General features: G+C 35.0%; 1 protein-coding gene across 1 annotated transcript in view; it reads left to right on the top strand.

The window, feature by feature from the left end:
- LOC103274897 (protein eyes shut homolog) overlaps positions 1 to 21474 on the top strand; it is an 872098-nt gene that overhangs the window by 222370 nt on the left and 628254 nt on the right. Inside the window, 3 exon segments of the mRNA XM_021706071.1 lie at positions 4771 to 5030; positions 14706 to 14802; positions 14980 to 15087. Coding sequence (XP_021561746.1) covers positions 4771 to 5030; positions 14706 to 14802; positions 14980 to 15087 — 465 coding nt within the window.

Raw genomic sequence — 21474 nt, 5'->3', positions numbered from 1 at the left:
ATTTAAGATTTGAAATTATCTTAGTGATATTCTGTGTAGTTTAAATCAATAAATTTAGATTTTCTTACTAAAGAAGAATAAATTAGAATGTGTTGGTCTATCTTTAGGCAATCACTTAATTTATTTTCAAGTTTATACTACTGGAAATTATACACTTGAAAAATTATACATTGCATGTATTGCTTGTTTTTGTTTTTGTTTATTCATAAAGACTCTGCTTCTAGCTATACATTTAAAAAATTCTGCCAGATCACAATGAATCCTGAAATTATTTCATGGCAAACTTTAAAATCAGATGGAAACTCTCGCTTAAAATACATTTTTCCTATCTATCAAAGGCCAGCTTCTCTGACATGTATAAAAGCAGATTTAGATATAGAAACCTGTAGATGTGAGAACATGTGGTATTCAGTTCTTTGTTTCCATGATTGTTCACTTAGTATGATGGTCTCCAATTGCATCCAAGTTGCTGTGAAGATGATGATTTTGTTCTTCTGCATGGCTGCATACACTAGTCACATTAGCACAAGGGTGGAATCAGAAATCACTGGACACTGCTAGGGGAGGGAGCGAGGGAAAGAGGAGAACAGGAAGGGGACATGTGACAACACAATGGGTACCTGGTCCACTGCCAGGAGAGTGAGGGTCACCTAGAAGCCCAAACTTTATCTGCATGCAACCTACTTACATAATAAATCTTTACTTGTACCCCACAATTGCATAATAAAAATAAATTAGAAAAAAGAAAATAATAAAACTATAAAAATATCTTTTATTTTTGCCATTGTAACAACGAGTAATAAAAACAAAACAAAATAAGATTTTCACTGGCTACCATTGTCAGGGAACAGCTTGGGATTCCCTACATATAAATAAAGATCTTTTCATTTGTAGAGAAAAAGCCCCTTTTGCAGAAATGTGTGTGGTCTAATGATTGTGACTTTAGGAAAGACTTCTGAGTAGATTTAATAGACTTCGCTGATTAAAAAAAAAAATTCTGTATATGTGATTGCTAGTTACTAGTTGTGACTTCGTTCCTTGGAACTGCATTTTCTACAAAGCATCCATTGATCTCCATAAGACTTAGCCTTCGTATTACCAGTCTTCTTGACTTATAGCCACATGCATTCCTGAAGATTTGATCTTGGTAATGACACCACATGAAATCTTCGGACACCTGTTATGCGAGAAGATAAAACAAACATTCACCACATGTACCAAATATTCAATTATTGTTGATCATACACAGGAAGTGCTTTTAAATTAGCGAGGTTGAAATTATGTAATCATAAGAGAACATAATTAAGGGAAAAACATAAATATTAGTACCATCCCCTCAGAACCTATGGCCATGATACAGTAATGACCATAATTTAAGAAAGTATTAATTCTATAGATTTTCTCCTCTTAAAATAGCCATCATATGTCAATTAAGTTCCATGATATGACTAAGTGGTTATATTTACTGTGATGCTATTTCAAAGGAAACAAATTCACAGAAGTAATTTTATTAGGATTGATTAATACATAATTTTAACATTATTTCAGAAAATGTAAAATAGTATCATAATGGATTTTAAGCATGCAAAAGAAAAAGTTCTAGACCAGGAAAACGGTAACCTGGGAGAAAGAGGTCTGGGTTCTAGGTCCTGATTGCTCACCATGTGACTTTGTATACATCCTTTGCACTCCAGGTTTCTGACCTGAAAAGTGAGAATAAGAATACCTTTTCTGTATATTTCAAAACTTGGCTGAAATTGTCAAATTAGATAATATCTTTGATGGTTTTAAAATGTGATGTGACTTGACAAACATGAAAAATACTACTAAAAGTTAAAGAAATATTCAATGTTGAGATATATAGTATATTTAGGCTAAGACAACAATTAAAAAAAATGTGACATCACTGCGTAACCAGTATAGGTGGCTAGGCAATGAAGATGTCAGGCACTGTGAACATCACTTAATTATCACATCATTTAATCTTTACAATTCTCTGATATTAGTAGTTTCATCAAGCTCTCTGATCCTTAGTTTTCTAAATTAAAGAATGCAAGTAAGTCTATCTGGGATCAACACTGAGTTCCTTATGTCAATCATTTCTTACAAAATTGTCAACATTTATTATACACAGGATAAGATGGAAATTCAGATCATTCTTACATACCAAGGAATCAGAAGTCTGATAGTGGAGGCAAACCATGCAAATGACTTTAATAAAAGGTAGTATATATATATACATTATATATATACTTTAATAAAAGGTAGTATATATATATATACATAATGTATATATATATATACATAATATATATAATGCGTTCCCAAAGTGTGTGGTAAGCAAATTTTAGAGCAAGGTGAAATCATGTGCATAATTAGCAGATAAGTGAGAGTATAGTTAGTTGTTTTATCTTGTTTTAGATATTCAATTTCAGTAATGGTATACAGGAGATAATAGAACATGGAAATAATAGCACCTTAGACACTTTTGTAAGTGAAAATGTGCCCTATAAATAATGATATTGCCTGGCATGGAGGTTCATGCCTGTAATCCCAGTGTTTTTCGAGGCCAAGATGGGAGGGTCGCTTAAGCCCAGGAGTTTGAGACCTAGTCTCTACAAAAAATATAAAAATTAATCAGGCATGATGCACATACCTGTAGTTCCAGTTACTCGGGAGGCTGAGGAAAGAGAATCGCCTGAAACTAGGAGGTTCGGACTGCGGTGAGCTGTGAGTCTGTCATTGCACTCCAGCTTCCAGCCTGGGTAACAGAGTGAGAGACCCTGACTCAAAGATAAATTAATTAATTAATGATATTGGAGCAACAGGCTGAAACAGGACTGTTCAGGAAAACTAGGATGGAGAGGCACTAAAATAAGTAGACCTTTTTCATTCTTTCTTTTTTTTCCTAAGGAAAATAAAATATTAAAACTTTTTACTCATTGTTAAGGAAATAACATACCCTTAGGTATAAATATATTTTACATTGCAAAGGTATGAATTGTTTCCATTGTAAATGTTACCTCATGCAAACATACCTCATAAAGAAATGTTCAACCTGCACAGTAGTAATTGCTTTCTGTACATTGCCAATTTTAAAAAATTAGACAGCTGTAAAATATGTGGCTTTTACATTGGATTTAATCTTATTGAACTAGTAAACACTTTATTATTCAATTATGTCTAAAATGAGACTTTGTCACCTGTTCATTTTAATGTTTATATCAATGGCTAGTATATCTACTTAGAGTCCAATTTCAAGTGTGGGTGCAAGTAATTTTTTCAATTAACTCCTTCAATATATTGATATTCTCATAGTCACAACGATAGAAGGACCTTGATAGTTATGGGACTTTGACATTGAATATGGGTAACTTCCTTCCTTCTTTCCTACCTTCCTTCCCTCACCCCCAAGAAATACATTACTTATCATGAAACAAGTTAGATAATTTCAGCACTATAGTGCTTTTTTTAAGTTATTGCAAAAACCTAATCTAACCATAAATACATTTCTTGAAAATAATTCTGTTAGTATCTCCCGTGCTTTGTTTCCTGATTCACAACTTGTTTAGTGATATAGTCATTCAAGATTTGGAGCTCAATCTTTGCCAGACACAGGTTATCTCCTTGAACCAACCTTCAGTTTGTGATTAACCAGTTAATGGTCTATCCTTGCATTTACTTTCTATCTGAAGATTTTATTATAGCCTGTTCATTTCCCTTATATGAATAATGCCATATGGGTAAAATCCATTCCCTTGCTCTGTTAGAATTCTCCTACTTTTAGAAGCAGAACGAGTCTAGGCTGATGGAAGATGTTTGACTACAGTAGTATTTAAAGACAGTAAGAGACATTGAACTAGAGTCTGTGATATATGACAATATGCAAATACTTTAATTTTTACTTATTGGCTTTATCTCAATGTTCTCATATTATTTACATGTTAATAGGAGTTTTTTGTTTGTTTGTTTGTTTGTTTGAGTTGGAGTCTCACTCTGTAGCCCAGACTGGAGTGCAGTGGCCACTCCCGGCCACCGCAGCCTCGACCTGCTGGGCTCCAGCGATCCTTCCGCCTCAGCCTTCCAAGTAACCAGAATTACAGGCGCGCGCTACCACGCCCGGCTAATTTTTTTATTTATTGTAGAGATGAGGTCTCGCCTGCCCAGGCAGATCTCGAACCCGCAGGCTCAGGCAATCCAGTCACCTCAGCCTCCCAAAGGCGCGGGATTACAGGCTGAGCCACCGAGCCCGGCTTAAGAGGAGTTTTTAAACGTGTATTTTAAATTATTCAGCAGATAAAAACTGAAACCACAACAGATTTCTAACACAAAGAATCACCTTATTAAACATTCTGTTGATTACAAGAATTACCTACTGCTAAGGACATTGAAGTAAATATCATTTTGGGCCTATAAACTGTGATCTCATCTATAAAACTTATTTTGCATTAAATAATTTTGCTCAATTGGTAATTAAACTTAATAGGTTGTTCTCAGATATGTCTCAGAGGCCTAACTATGTTAGAAATTTGTCAAATACTCCTTAAATCTTATTTCACCCAATACGGTCAGTTTTGCAGTTAATTTGTTAAATGCATTAAATTGTCCCAGGAAATTAGGCAAACAATATTTATAAACTATGCATGATTTATTAATCCTGTTATAAATTGTGAAACATCACATTATTATTAGTACTAGGGAGCAATTACATTGAAAGGGCAAAGAATAAACTTGAAAAAAGTGTTCATATTTTTAAAAATTTTATTTCAGCTGTGAATGCACATCTGGATGGACTGGAAAAAACTGCAGCGAAGAAATAAATGAATGTGACTCAGATCCATGCATGAATGGAGCTCTTTGTCATGAATCTACCATCCCTGGGCAATTCGTATGCCTGTGCCCACCCTTTTACACTGGAAAATTTTGCCATCAGCACTGTAACCCCTGTGACCTACTCAATAATCCTTGCAGAAACAACTCAACATGCTTGACCTGGGTAGATGGAAGTCATTATTGTATTTGTAGAGAAGGTAAGAGCTTGCATGGGTTTTACTGGTTTTAAATCAGTTCATTAGTTGATTTATTTGTTATGCCTGTGGACTGATGGCTCCTTAAGAATGGTTGAGAAAAAGCCCTACGTACATTTGGGAAGAAGCATCTGACTCCAGATTCAGGTCTAAAAACATATTGGAGAAATACACCTACAGGATTAGCATGCATAGCACAGGGAGCGGAAGAGTAAATGGTGAAGCTTTGTGTATTTTTTCACCTTGAAATTTTTTATTTTAAAATTGTAGGGTACTATTCAGAGTTAGCTATATAAATATTCATTGTGCAGGTACCCTTGTTGATGAGGTGTGCCCCCTCTCCCCCAGGCAGATTCCCACTACCGCCAATACCACCTCCCAGCCCTTCTCACCCCACCCCCCCTCCGCCCCCAGTTTCCCACTGCCAATCCTTTTCTTATAGTATTATGATAGTTGTTCAAGGTCCACTTATGAGTGAGAACATGTGATACTCAGTTCTTTGTTTCTGTGAAAGATCTTTGTGCATTGTTTTGGTGGTTTTTGTGTGTGTGTTTTTTTTTGAGTTGGAGTCTCACTCTGTCGCCCAGTCTAGAGTACAGTGGCATGCTCCCAGCCACCGCATCCTCCACCTGCTGGGCTCCAGCGATCTGCCTCAGTCTTTCAAGTAGCCAGAACTACAGGTGCGCGCTACCACGCCTAGCTATTTTTTTATTTATTGTAGAGACGAGGTCTCGCTGGGGTGCCCGGGTGGGTCTCCAACCCACGGGCTCAGGCAAGTCACTCGCCTAGGCCTCCCAAAGTGCTGGGATTACAGGCTGAGGTACCAAGCCCGGCCTTTTGTTTGGTTTTGTTTTTTCTTTCAGAACTTGTCAGTCCTCCTTTGGTAACACATTTTCTCCTTCCTGAAGAACTTTGTCCATGCAGTGTTTTTGACAATAGCAGGTAGTTAAAAAGATAGGCAAGGGTACAATTTAGGATAATCAAATGCTTGACTGTAACTTTTCTTCTGTAGCTATCAGAAATATTACTTGTTTCTGTTTAGCTTGTGGAATTCCTGTCATATGACTCTAGTAGCTGCTCTGTTCCATAGGAGAGAGCCCTTGCAAGAGAGAATGGGGAGATCAGCAAATTTTGTTGGAGCCCCTGAATCCAGTCATATGTGAAGCCAGGGCACACTGGCTCTGAGTCACATCAGCCAATGACTTCACCTATTATCATTAGATTTTCTTTATTGGGGTATCTTCAGATGTAATTGAAGGAAGCCTGATGAATGCACAGGTGGTTTGGGTCCACTGTCACTGTTCATGTACTCCTTGTGATTCAAGAACAATTACCATCTTCATTAGAAATGCTTCTTTTATAAAATCAGCATATGGCAGGTGTTTGGTTTAACTGAAATATTTCATAACCACAATGTAAAAACCACATTGTGTTTAGAAGTCTTTTATTGCAATTTTCCAATAGTCACTTATGGATTCATGTCTTCTTCCCTGTCACTTGCCCTTAAGGAGTCCCTTAAAAATAAGCACAATACTCATTTACTCTTCTGTTCAAAATGGCCCGTTTAGACAACAGTATTTAGCTACATATCACTTTAAAGTTATTTCTACTTGTTTTTATAAACCCTTTTAATGTCATTAAGATATAGGTAATCTATTTTAAGTATATTGAAGAAAATCCTTGTACCTGTGTACACGACAGAAATTTCTGGTCTTTCTTAGGGATTGGAACTAGAAACTAGAAAACCATCAACTGTTTTTGCAAAGGTGACATCATCGATTTCATAGGGCATATAGAAGAATATTTTTAGGAACAAGGCAGAAACAGCAAGATACAAAACAAAAATATGAGGGGAGTATTTGATGCTCAGAAAGTCTCAGTAACTATGAAGTACATAATTCAAATAAACAAATAATTTTTCTTTTAACAAAGTTCAAAGGTAAGATTTTTTGAAAATTATTCAACGTTAGTGGAAGAGCTAATTTTTCGGTAGGATTATTTTATTGCATTGTTCTTAATTCTTTTCTCAAAGTACAAGTATTAGATATTTATTGAGAGGGCAACAGTATATTTATTCACTTTACATAAACTTCTATTTTCATCAGAAATAATTTTCCACCAGGTTGGGTGTTTTTTCCAAATCTTAATATTTTTGTTAATTTATTTCCTATTTATACATGCATTTGATAAATATATATGATCTAATGGCTTTTCTTCCTGTTGTGGGGTAAGGGGAAAATAATATCAGAAATATTATTAAAGCCTCTCATCACATACTAAACTAGTAATAATATTCGCTATCCCTGTGAGCATCCATAAAGATGACATAGAGAGAATGCAGATTTCACTGTTATAAATAACTAATTTTTTCGCCTCAGAATTGTGTCATTTTACTTAAGGCCTCCAGAAAAATATGACAGAGCAAATCAGTGCTTTGGATAGAGTGGCAAGTGGGTCCTGGGACTCCTTCCTGTATTTATCTTTTTCTAATTGTGATTTTGTACAAAAGATATTTGAAGCACACAGCAGTGTAACTAATTGCATATATGTACATATCTTTTCATTGCTAAACTTGCTAAACCTGAGTAATTGTAGGAGTAACTTTCTATAAATCAGTCCTAACCTCTGTAAAAAAAAATGTTTATTTAATATTACCTTAGTAGTAATATTACTAAGGTAAGTAATGCTACTATACTTGTAGCAGATCAAAAACTACAGGATGTAACATTGCTTTAAAAAACTACTCATAAATTTAAAAAGAGGTTTAGTATTCCTTAGCCCTGGTCACATTAATAGCTTTTATTTAAAATAGGGTCTATTTAAAGCCAATATACCCCTTTTTAATGAAAATATTAGATCAAATTCAATTTTAACAAGTACCAACATTTAAAACTGCAAAGCATTTCGATACTTAACATCTTCTACAGACTTAGAAAATGAAAGCTCCTCTCTTTGCAAGTTATTGGTGTTTGTCAATTGACTAGAATATAACTGGTCACAAGAAAATAAGTTGAAGACTTAAGGTCTGAAAGTTCAGTACATGTATTTCTGAATTTCTGTTCACAGTTTTTAGTCAGTCTATAGGGCCCCTCACTATATAAAAATGAGTATAGATAAAATTCCAGAGTCAGAGTAATAATGTGACTACACGTTAGACAACTAAATCATAAGTGGCATTCCAATTTACTCTGAAGGATCAACAGGTAAACTACTTTGATTAACATGACTAAAACTTATAGAGAAAGGCATCTACTCCTCTTTAGAGCAGTGAGAGCTACTTCAAAGCTATAGGTATAGAAGAGGACCATATCTACTGTGATCATGTTTTGTAAGACAAAGTAAGAGCAATGCTTTCGTCTTCTTATAGAACTGAGGTAGGTTAATCTGACTTCTATTGAACATTTTCTGCTGAAAAATAGGTAGGCAAAGTAGCATATGGCAATAATGATTTAATATAGGCTAATTTTATAAATTATTAGTTCAGAGCAATTTCTGTGATTAAAAAATTAGTGCTTTAATAAATAGAAAAATAGCACACAAGAAGGGAAATTTTTTTGAAATTACTATCAAAAAAGCAGGTATATTTCTGACACTTCAACAGAGTTAGTTTTGGTTATTTATTGGGCAACCAAGTTACATGCTTAAAAATTTATTTTATAGTAAACATTTTTTTTTTGCCTTTATAAATCGTACTCTTACACAATACACATCAATCTGGGCACTGTGTGTTGGTAGTGTTCTAGAAATCTAAAAATTGTGCTCTTTATTAACTAATTCAACAAACATATATTGATCCCCTATGATGTGTCAAGTCTTGTGATAAGTCTGGAGAAATTAAACATGCTGAAGACATGCCCTCAAGGAATTTAAAGTTTAAAGGAGAGACACACAAGTTAAGTAACCATTAAAGTGCAGTGCAGTAAGAGCTTTCACATTTCTGGTAGAGATGCACACAAGGAGTGGGGAGTTGTAGGCACATGCACTGCTCTTTTGTCAAGTGTGACAACTCTCAGTTATGTTCCACACGATTTCTAAGAGTCTCCAGCATGTGGAGCCTCAGTTGCCCGCAACAATAATGGACTCACTGAACAAGTCCCTTCTCTGTGTTATTTTCTACTCCCTTGCAATAATTCCTGGGTCGTATTGAAAATAAATGACTGGTGAGCAAATTGTTATCTCAGATTCTTCTTTTAGAAGAGCCCAGGCTAAAACTTACAGTAAATCTAATCCCTATGGAAATCATGATTTATGCAAGTCTAGGCATGTGACTGGCATATTGGCATTCAGTTTTTCTTCTGAGAGAAGAGGCTTTCTCTTTCAGCCAGTTTTGGCAGAGTTTACTGCCAATTGGTGCAGTCAGTCACCATGTTCTTTATACCTGGAAATTATCTGTATGCAGTAGGAGAGAAGTATTTGGGAAAAGGAGTCCAGATGGCTCTTATATCAATACTAGTAGTTCTTTCTTCAGTTCTTCTAATGGCCTGACATTCTTCTCAACTAGGCTACCACTAAATCCCATTTCTTGACAGTTAGTGTTTCTATTTCTGTTGTATATGGCCAAAAGAATAATTGCTAATACATATCATGAAGGAAGTGAGCTAATTAAGTGGGAGAAGTTGAATAAACTGGGTTCAGTTCAAGCTGGTAGAAATCGAACATTAAAAACACATCGGAATTAAGGAGGCAAAGATGACTTTGGATAAAATGCATGTGAAAGTGTGTGTTTATAGCACAGAGTAGAATTACCATATTAGCATGTGTGTGCACAGTTGAGATATAAAATCATTTCGTTCTTGAAACATATTTGTTTTCTAATGCTCTCTTTATAAAGGATTCCTTTTCTTTCCACTTTGAATTACATGTTTATAGGCAGAATATCACCCTATCAAATACTTTTCCTTTAATGTAAAGAGCTTAATTTTCAAATAAGTTACTTTATCCACATGACACCAAGGTGAAAGGAATAACAGTTTCTTTGAATGACATGATTAAAATGTGGCAAATATGCCTTGCAAAGTACTGTAGTGAAAACATAATCAGACCATTTACATGTGCCACTGATTTACAATTGGGATCCCAAGCTTGATGGATTTGTCGTATGAAAAGGGACAAGTAATTGCATTTAAATGTGTCTATTACTCCAGTATGTATACTATCATTATGGAAATGCCACATTACCTAAGGTATCTAATTACAAGCACAAATAAATGTGTCATTGACAAAATAGTTTGTCTAAATTAGAAAATACTTCTTTTGACAATTACAAACAAGTGCCTATGTAGTAGTTCATGTCTATTGTGTAAAATAACTGTGGGAATTTAAATTTAGAAAATTTCTTTAGAGAAAAATACTTACAATTAAAGCTAAAACATGTTAAATATTTATTACAGTTAAAATATTAGTTTTTCTATTTCTTTTGTTAAAGGTTCACTTTAAAAATATATGCTTAAAAACTGTATTAAGGGCTATGTAAAATATTAGTTCGATATGTTTGTATTTCATGGTTTTTAAAATTAAATCTGTAGCTATTTCTAATGTTAGTTATTTCTTTCAGAAAATATTACCATGTGTATAAAATGTTTTGAAATAGAACAACAATTTAAAAAATTCTAACTGCCAAAAGAGAATTCTGAGGTGCTATATTCTGTTTTTATAAAGTTTTAAAATCCAGAGAAATTAGATAGCTTAACTAAGAGGAAACAGAAATAATGCATTTAATATTTTTGAAAATAATTTATTTTTAATATTTCTAGTTTTTTGTTTTAGAATATATGATTGCAATTACCTTTTTTGAATACATATTATGGAATACACTAGTTTGGGGGGATTTTTTTTTTCCTGTTTATTTTCATTTTAAATTATTTCTTTTTTTTTTTTAAATTGGATTCTCACTGTCTTCCAGACTGGAGACACTGGAGTGCAGTAGTACGCTCACGACCCTCAAAGCCTTGAACTTCTGGGTTCAGGATATCCTTCCATCTCAGACTTCCAAGCAGCTGGAACCCCAGATGTGCACCACTATACCTGGCTAATTGGTTTATTTATTGTAGAGACAAGGTCTCAACAAGTTACCCAGACTGGTCTCGAACTCCTGGGCTCAGGCCAATCCTTTTCCCTCAGGTTCCCAAGGTGCTGGGATTACATGCATGAGCCACTGCTCCCCGCAAAATACATAAATGTGATTTTTTGTTGTTTTTGTTGAGTCGAAGTCTCACTCTGTAGCCCAGAATGGAGTGCAGTGGCATGCTCACGGCCACTGCAGCCTTGACCTGCTGGGCTCAGGCCATCCTTCCACCTCAACCTTCCAAGTAGCTGGAACTACAGGCATGTACTACCAGACTGGGCTAATTTTAAAAATTTATTTATTGTAGAGATAAAGTCTCGCCATGTTGCCCAGGCTGGTCTCTAATTCCTAGGCTCTGACCAATTATCTTCCCTCAGACTCCCAAAGTACTGGGATTACAGACATGAGCCACCGTGACCAGGCTGTTACTTTCATTTTGAATTATTTCAAATGATATCACTTCTAGAGTGGAAGTTGTTAAAGTCTAGTCCTGCCACTTAAAAAGTTTCTGTTAATGTACTCTATTTCATACAATATCTTCTAGACAATAAGTACGAAAAGGCTGAATATGTTAGGAATGAGAAAATATTAAATTACTTGAAAAATGATATCTGTAGTTTACATTGCTTTAGATCTTGGATTTGAGCAGTAGACTTAGAAACTAATTTTTTATGTTTTGGGCGAGTGAGTGTGGGAGTATAAAAATAATATCCATTACAACTATTCACATGTATTTGCCATAGCAATATAAAGATAAAACAGAATAAGAAAAGGATCAAGAGAACATCCATTGCGGATGCTTCACCATTTACATGTAAATAACCTTGCTGCAATTAACAAAGTAGAGTCAGTTGAATAGTTCAGGATAGAAATAAATAACAGTGGAATAACATAAAATAAATTCACTGGGCTTTCAGTTTGGGCAGTGTTTTAGCAACAACTGCATATATTCAAAACAAGTGCCCTTTACATAAATGAATATCAAGTTATAACACCAATTATAATAGAACAGTAGTTTGGGGGCAACTGTACAGTTATTCCTTGCCTAAAGTTGGGGATACATTCTGAGAAATGTGTCATTAGGTGATTTTGTTGTTGTGTGAACATAGGGTGTACTTACACAAACTTACATAGGATAGCCTACTCCATTAAATAGCTCCTTTATAATTTTATGGAACCTTTGTTATAAATGCAATCTGTCACTGACTGAAATGTTTTTATATAGCACATGACTGAATACACATTTTACTCTCTTAAAATCTCGAAAACAAGGTTTCTCAGCAAAGCCTTGGTTTATTTTAAATGCAATTCACATCTACTTTCCTTTTTTCCCCCTCAATGTCTACTGCATTTCAACAATCTCATTTCCTCAGCATGTGTTGCTAGTTGGTAAGAAAGCTCCATCTCAGAAATGTCAAACTTAATGAATAAGGCAAAATCACGGGAAACAAGGTTATCCTGTGAACTGTCCGAGCTCACAGATCCTGAGTGTTCTGATGCATCAGGCCCACTGAAATCATCAAGGCTCACTCGCATTTTTTACCCAGTCGGTGTCCTTGAGTTCTAGTGCCTCAAAAGAACATTTCTAAGAAACATCTTAGTGTCAAAATGTCTGCCTCCCAGAGAAAACTAGTCACACTAAGAGTAGGAGTAGTGAAATACACTCAGTTCCTAAATCTGTAACTTGTAAAAAATCTAACTGCAATCAATTATTTAAAGAAATGGACATCTTTTAAAAATAGGAGCTAAGGTGTTCATAACCGTACTATGACATTTACAACTTAAATATATAAAAACAACAATGGTGATTTTAGAATGATGAAATCTGTTGAAGTTATTACAGCTTGCTCACCTAAAATAGGGAGAGCCATGTAAGCTGGGAAATAAATCATTTCATTTTTGTTTTTAATGCTGAGGATGCAATATCTAGCATGTGAATGAATTACAGAAATGTAACCTCAGAGATTCACTTGTAGGCCTGAGAATTGCGCGATAAAATATAAGGCAAATTAAAAATATCACTTGTCCTGAAGACTACCTGGTTTCCTAGTTATATAAGCACTTATGCCTTCCATATAATTAGTTTCATAGAATATCTTTATTCCATTGTTTGCATTTTAACCTATCTTTGTTACTGCATTTTAATTAATTTCTTGTAGGTATCATGTAATTGCTTCTGTTATTTAATCCCTCTGCCTTTTAAGTAGTGTTTTTATAAAAAATTTAATGTAATTACTGATATTTGAGTCCTTAAGTAATCCATCTTGCTGTTTGTTTTCTATTTGTTGTATTTGTACTTTGTTTATTTTTCACTTTCTGTTTTTTATTAAGTTTTAGGTTTTTTTATATCAGATACTACTACTAAAGAGATAGTCCGATTGTATAAGATGTAATACCAACCTCTTTCTAAATTCCAATGGGAGGCAGATTTGGAATTTAATTTGATGGTAGACACCACAGAGAATGGCGATGACTTGTGCCATGCTATGATGCACATTGGAATGTGATCATATAGATATAGGGACAGAGGAAGCTGTGCTACACCATTCACATGCCAGTGTTAAAAATGATTTGACATTTTGAACATGCAGAGATATTTGTGATAGGCAGAGAAGAAGCAGCTATTTGAGAACAAAAAAAGGACAGTTACTATGAGAAGAAGACAGCCATTCCTGGATAGCTAGAGCACCCTCCACTTACGCGCTTCTCAGTTCCAATTCTAGTCTATGTGTATACAAACACTGAATACAGTTTTCTTCATGAACGACCCTTTGTTCCTCATGGTAAATAAGCCTTACTCAACATTGACATTTATAATGTTATTGCAATTATTTGGTGCTTAGTTTATCACTGTTAAAGCAAGAGAAAGAAAAATCCTGTTTCTTGCATTTTTGTACTAAAAGTATTAACAAAAAAGACGACAAGTATATATTTTGTTAGACTAGTTAGTATGTAAGCATGGAATTCACTGTTTGATTATTATGAATATTAAAATATTTCATTGTATTTTAGAAAGCGATATCACGAAGATGTTTTCTGACACAAAAGTATTGAAATTATTACAACTGCTTCTTTTATCAGTCTGTATGATTTACTTTCCTTTTTTAAATATAACTGGCATGTGTTTAAATGGATGACTGATTATGTAGCTATGAGTCAAAATAATTTGTTTTCTTTGAATCACTTGGACATGAAAGCAATTAAATAATTTGCCTCATCTGCTAGCTGCCTTGAATAAATTTGATCAATGAAGCTCAATTTTACTTTAAGATTGGTCATCACATTAATTCATTTGCCTTCCAGATCATTTCAACTCTTCTTGTTCAAACATTTAAATGCCTAAAACAACAGCAATATTAGCAGTGACTCCACTTACTCAAGGGATTTAGTAGAATGTTCCTCCCTTGATTCTTTCATTTAAACTCATTAATTTAGGAGCTGTCATGTTTCTATGCACACATTATGTGAAACAGAGCTTATGAGAAACTTGAGTTTATTTTCTTTTCCTTTTTTTAACCTACGTTATGACATATTCTTTACACTTTACCACTGATTCTGTTTTCCACTCTATAGCAGGCATTGCTCATCCATGCCAATCTCATCTCTCTTTATAGAATCTGAAGGTGAACACTGTGAAATTGACATGAATGAGTGCTTCTTCCTTCCTTGCCAGAAATATGGTGACTGTGAAGAAGGGATCAACAATTTCAGGTAGAGAAAACTCCCAAAATGTCTCGATGAATGTTTATATATCTAGGTATATGTGTGTTTAGAATTTCAATTGATTAAACAGTGTCTATGATTATTAAAAATTTTCCATGCTACAATTAGTTGAAGTTTTGATTCTGTACATTTATACTAATTGACTTAATATCTTTTGTTTAAAAAATGTGTTTGCAGACCTGGGTTTTCTGGACCTCTATGTGAAATGGAAATTCATGAATGTTTTTCTGAACCTTGCAAAAATAATGGAACCTGTGTGGATCTGGGAAACAGGTTAGAGGCTACATTTATTAAATCACTTATTTTATACATGTAATTTAACAAATAATAAAGTGAATACATATGTGTCTATTATGCAACATAGATGACTGAAGATTACTGATACATTTGTGCTTGTCCTAAGTAAATTCTTCTTTCTCCCACTCAGTCATATCAATATCATGAATTTACATTTACCAGCCTTTCTTTGAATTTACAATATTAACTTCCTTCTTGTGAACCCAAAAAAACCAGACTTTAGTTTGCATGTCAATATCAGTAAAATAAAATGGTATAAAATATTCTAAAAATTATTTTAATGTAATGTTTCTGTATTACCTATTAATGCATGTATCTGTTGCTAATTTCTAATTTTTATAGAATATTAGACCTTAAATATATGTTCAACATTTATTTGCCATTCTTCCGGTTATAAATATTTGGGTAATTTACCTCTTTTGTCATAGCAACAATGATATTAAAATTTTCAAATATTTCTTAAAATACACAAGTATTAGTAACTCTACGTCGGGGGTCCCCAACTCCCAGGCCAAGGACCTGTACTAGTCCATGGCTTGTTATGAAGAGGGCCACACAGCAGGAGGTGAGGGATGGGCAGAGTGAAGATTCATCTGTATTTACAACTGCTCCCCAATCACTTGCATTACTGCCTGAGCTCTGTCTTCTGTCAGATCAGCAGTGACATTAGATTCCCACAGAAGTGTGAATCCTATTATGAGCTGCACATTTGAGGGACATTGGCTTCACGCTTCTTACAAGAATCTAATGACTGATGATCTGAGGGAGAACTGAGGTGGTGATCCTAGCACTATCTCCCATCACGCCCAGATAGGACTATCTAGTTTCAGGAAAACAGGCTCAGAGCACCCATCAATTCTGCATTATGGTGAGTTATGCAATTATTTAGTTGTATATTACAATGTTATAATAATAAAAATAAAGTGTACAATAAATGTAATGTGCTTAAATCCTGAAATCATTCCCCTCTCCCCACCCCCATCCCCTATCCCATTTGTGGAAGAATGGAAAAAAAAGTTTGGGGACTGCTGCTAAGTGATATACCTATAAAGAGAATGGATAAACCACTGAGTAGACATTGTTACATTTATTAAATCGTTTTTATATATTTAAAATTTTATTTTGAAAAACAAAATATTTTTTATTCAGCAATAATAAATAAATATTTCTATTGGCACTGTCAGAAGTTTTCATTTTTGACTGTGTGCAAAATATATCTCTTTGTGGTTTTTCTCTGCATTCTCATGATAATAAGAAGTTAAACAATTTTTCATACATTTTGAGACACATTTGCCTTTCTAAAAATGATCTAGCATGGCATCTACTCATTAATGTACCTTCTTATTGATTGGCACACACTTTTATGTATTCTAATTACTAATAATGCAGTTCTTTGTTTGACTGGTTGGTGAGCTGGGCCACCAAGGGATGTTGCAGTTCCCAAAGCTTCACTGCCAGTCCAATATCCATGCAGTGGCCGCGTACATGGTGGCACCCAAGAGCTCAGGGTTGTCAACAGTTGCAGAGCTCCCAAGGAGCATTACAGTTCTCTTAGTTTGGGAGTCAGTGAGCCCCTGAGGAAAGTTACAGCTCAGTTGGTTTGGTGGGTCAGAAAACCAAGCCTGGCCCCCAAGGAGTGTTGAAGCTCTCTGAGCTTGGTGGGTCCAGCTCTTCCAGTCTAACATGCACAGCTTTCTAGTTCAGCAGTTCTTCTAATTTAGTAGTTGTGGGTTCTTGTCTCATGTCCAGGAAGAATGAGGGACATGGACCCTGAAGAGTGAATAAGCAGGAATTTATTAGAAGACAGAAAAGCTCCTGGCAACAGAAAGGGATCCAAAAGAGGGTTGGGGACAATGCCTCTGGAGTCAGGGGTTTATACAGTCTTGAGAGTGTGCTGATTGGTTGGTGGTGGCACCAATCAGAGCGAGGCATCATGGTATGGAATTAGAATGCGCCAATTGGGAGAAGGTTGAAAAGGCCAATCAAGAAGAAGTGTGTGAAAGGGGCATTCCATTAATCTGAAAATGGGTGTGCTCATTCCAGTCCAGGGGCTTGCAGGGAAAGTTTTTACCAGGACCCACCCGAATATGCCTACGTATTGGTTTCTTCCTTTCTCCTCTCTGACAAATACTTTTGTTAGTCATGTGTATTGAATATATCATCTACAGATTAAAATAGACAGCCCTCCTTTTTAATGAGCATCAAAACTTAATTTCATATGTTTGAACTCATCAATTTGTGTATGGTTTGTATTTTTATCTTATTTAGCATTGTATTCCCTATACTAGGGCAAAATGATTTTTCTTAAATTTCCTTTTAAGATATTTAAAATACTGTTCTGTATATTTAAATTTCAATATATTTGAAATATTTGTGTGTGAATGTGTGTGTGTGTTTGTGTGTGTGTATGAGGTAGTCATCTGAGATCATTTTTCATACAAATAAAATGCTACATGTATCAAATAGTCCATCTTTTACACATTGACCTGCAATATCTTCTTGAATGGTGATCAAGTTTTCACATTTGAATATATCTGTCCCTCTGATTCTATTCTGTTGCTTTAGTTCAGTTACACGTCCACATATTAGTGCCATAAATCTTAATGATTTGCTTTTGAGATATCTCAATACTGGTATGGTTATTTAATCTTCAGGCAACTTTAGTTATTTTTAGTAATTTATTGTATTATAATCAACTTATATCCTATGTAAATTTATATCCAAACAAGCAAAATAAGACAAGGTAAAATTTGAATTGAATATTATTGAATGCGTAAGTAAATTTGAAAAAAAAAAGATACCTATTTATTTGGGTTTTTAAGCATATCTTTAAAAAACATTTAGACAAATTCAACTGAAGAGTCACTGATTAGAATACAAAAGAAATCATTTTCTATATCACAGCTGGACTCAGGAACCAGGAGCTCTGTTTATCTATGTTGATAGACATCCAACATCTAGAATTGTCAAATGGTGTATCAAATCCTCTTAGGTTTCCAACAATCTTGAAAGGCTTCTCTTATTTTCTATGACCTTACTAGCTTTTGAACTGTCCAGTCTTGTGAGGTAACTGGGTATATATGGAACCTTTACTCCTGCAACTCTCAATCCTTTCAAGGGGACAATAATTACTAGGATTCTCACAGAAATGCAACATTGCTTGCAGTTTGAAATCTTGATGAATCTGAAGAGGCATGACAAAATCTTCCAATTGGAATTTCCTCCATAGTAGCTCTCATTACAAAGTGAAAAATTCTGTCTATTGCTAAGTATATCAACTACACTATGCATTCAAGGATTGTGGCGGAGAGTGGGGGGGAGATATGTGGTCTCATTCTACCTGATATCAATAATTGTGTTCCCCTAGGAGTGAAGCAGTGGTATTTCCGAGACAAGCATAATTTCAGAACCAGTATCTAATAGATCCTAAAAGGTGTGAATGTCTCTTTCATCAGTGAATGGTCATGCTGGTAAATGGCCTTACACTCCTCTGAAGAAGGCTTCAGGTAGAGAGGTGGAACATCTATGCTTGTATTAAAGATTCCTCTTCAAAGGGGCATATCTGAACCGTCAGTTGAGAAACTGAGGCTGTGACACAACTTAGCTCTAGAAAATGTGTGAGAGGAAGGGAATCTCCACAAAGTCAAATTGAATAATGTGTCTGTCTTACATATGCCTATATATTTCATTCTATATATGTAAAGTAGCACCATAGTACACTGTGACATAGTTTCATATCTAGTAACCTGTCATCAATTAGCCACAGCCATACAAATCAGTGAACCAATCTATTGATGCCCACTCTGTCTCTCTAATTTATGTGCTTATTTTCTCATTTTGCATTTTATTATCAAGCATATTAGACAGTTTATGCATTCTTAGATTTCATTATTAAAATTCATATTAAGAAACCCAATTTCACTGCAATACTCATCATTGTTATCTCCAGCCCATATAAAGCTACAATCACAGAACTCATCAGTCACACCAACACCCCTCATCAATTCTGTTTCTAATTCGTGGTGAATGGAAGACTCTCTCGAATGAATGGAAATTCTTCCTTGGAGATTGGAAGATCCTCCTAAACTCTCTGGCAATAGAAGTTAGGGATAAATTCACAATTTACACATAAGGGGTCCATTTATTTATTTTTTTTTTTGAGTTGGAGTCTCACTCTGTCCCCCAGACTGGAGTGCAGTGGCCTCTACCGGCCACCGCAGCCTCAACCTGCTGGGATCCAGCGATCCTTCCGCCTCAGCCTTCCAAGTAGCTGGAACTACAGGCGCGCGCTACCACGCCCGACTAGTTTTTGATTTGTTAGTTTTTGATTTATTGTGGAGATGAGGTCTCGCCAAGTTGTCCAGGCGAGTCTCAAACCCGTGGGCTCAGGCAATCCACTCACCTCAGCCTCCCAAAGGCGCGAGATTACAGGCTGAGCCACTGACCCCAGCTGGGTCCATTTTAACATTTTCAAAACAAGAAGTTTATGAACTCTTCCCTGTAATATATACCAAGAAAACTTTGAACTTTATACTTCATTAGCTTAAACTGAAATTAAGTCCTGTCTTTGAACAGCCAGCCTAACTAACACAATGCTCAGATGTTCATAGCAACACATTAAATCCTCTCTCTCCACCCACATCAATAAATCAGTTTGAGTCATATTTATTTTATCTTGGTCTGGCTATCTTAGTTTCAGTCTCATGTGTAATTCCCAACTTTGTGACAATACAGATCAGTGGGGTTATGTCACTTTTAGGGTATAGACTATCTACTTCCAGAATGTTTTCTTTTCTCATCAGCAGTGATGAAATATAACTATTTGTATGGACTAAAATCAACTAGAAATGTTGGGGGATAGACCACAGAAAACAGACATCAGTTTATAAGTCAACCCTTCTAGCTAAAATTAGAGAAAGGTTTTATGTAAAGAGAAGAACAAGATTTTTTAAGACACAGGAAAGATTTTGCTTCTGTTGGTAAGATAAACTACCATGAATTTAGAGATCTAAGTTCCATAGCTATAATGTTCTGTGTCTATAGGAAATACAAACTTTTCCAATTTACTCATATACTGTATTGGTTTGCTCTTGTTACTTAGGAAAAAAAACTGAAAACTCAATGGTTGAAAAAATAACAACCATTTATTATTCTTTTATATCTGTGATCTCCTGAAATTTGGCACATAATGATTGGATTAATCTATATTTCTCTGCAATACAGCCAAGTCATGGGTGGTTTTTTATAGGTCTGTGCATCGGTTGTAATGGTTCTGCTCCTAATATCTCTCAAACTTGTTGGACCAGCATTTTCTTCTCAAGGAGTGAGAGGCTCCAGAGCACAAGCAGAAACATGCAGTCTCTTAAGCCCTAGGGTCTAAGATAACCCCCTTCCAGATGCCTGTCCCTCAAAAAAATCATGGACAAACCTGACAGTGTGGGACAAAAAATAACTTTCTGTCCATGATAAAGTTCTGGCCAGGAGGTAGAGTGGTAAAGAATTAAAGTAAAAAATGCAATAAACCAGAGCAACCTTTCATATTTTGATCTGTACTTGGGTAGCGCCTAACAGGTTTCCTCTGGCATGTGTTTGAGGAAAGAATCTATTATTTATATCTGAGTAGAAGCCTGGAGAAAACTGTTCACTAAGCATAACTAATTATAAGGTTAATATTTTAGAAGAAAAACAGGAAAACCCTCAAAGAAGTGGAAAAATAAGTGATCAGAAAACAAATTTACAATGTCTGAAATGAATGAGATATTTTGTCTTTTCAAGGAAAATCTCATGCACTTCTCAAGGAGGAATGAAGAGCTATATTGAAAAAAGTGTTAATAAATTTTAACATGTATTTATAGTAAAGGAAATCTTTCATATGTTTACAAAGATATATGAACAACATTATGCATCTGTAATATCTTTATAAAGGTAAACATTTGGAATCTAAACAAAAAAATGTGGCATAATTATAAATAAAAACTACATTATTTACAATGAATAAACTGAAGGAATATATATATTACTTAAATATTTATTGAAATATATAATTGAGAGAAAAAGAATTTTTAAGTTAATATGATATGTAACATATTTAGTCAAATATTCAAACATATTTTGAAGAAAACATAGCAACCAGACTTGGTGGCTCAGTCTGTAATCCTGCGCTTTGGGAGGCTGAGGTGAGTGGATTGCCTGAGCCTGCAGGTTCGAGACCCGCCTGGGCAACTTGGTAAGCTCTCATCTCTACAATAAATCAAAAAAATCAGCCGGGCATGGTAACATTCGCTACCTGTAATTACGGCTACTCGGAACGCTGAGGCGGAAGGATCGCTGGAGCCCAGCAGGTCGAGGCTGCGGTGGCCGGGA

The sequence above is a fragment of the Carlito syrichta genome, unplaced genomic scaffold (genome assembly GCF_000164805.1).
Source record: "Carlito syrichta isolate Samal-C Ts95f unplaced genomic scaffold, Tarsius_syrichta-2.0.1 Scaffold315108, whole genome shotgun sequence".
Classification (NCBI taxonomy): domain Eukaryota; kingdom Metazoa; phylum Chordata; class Mammalia; order Primates; family Tarsiidae; genus Carlito; species Carlito syrichta.
Note: the sequence above shows the minus strand (reverse complement) of the source record. Positions and strands in the feature narration are given on the sequence as shown.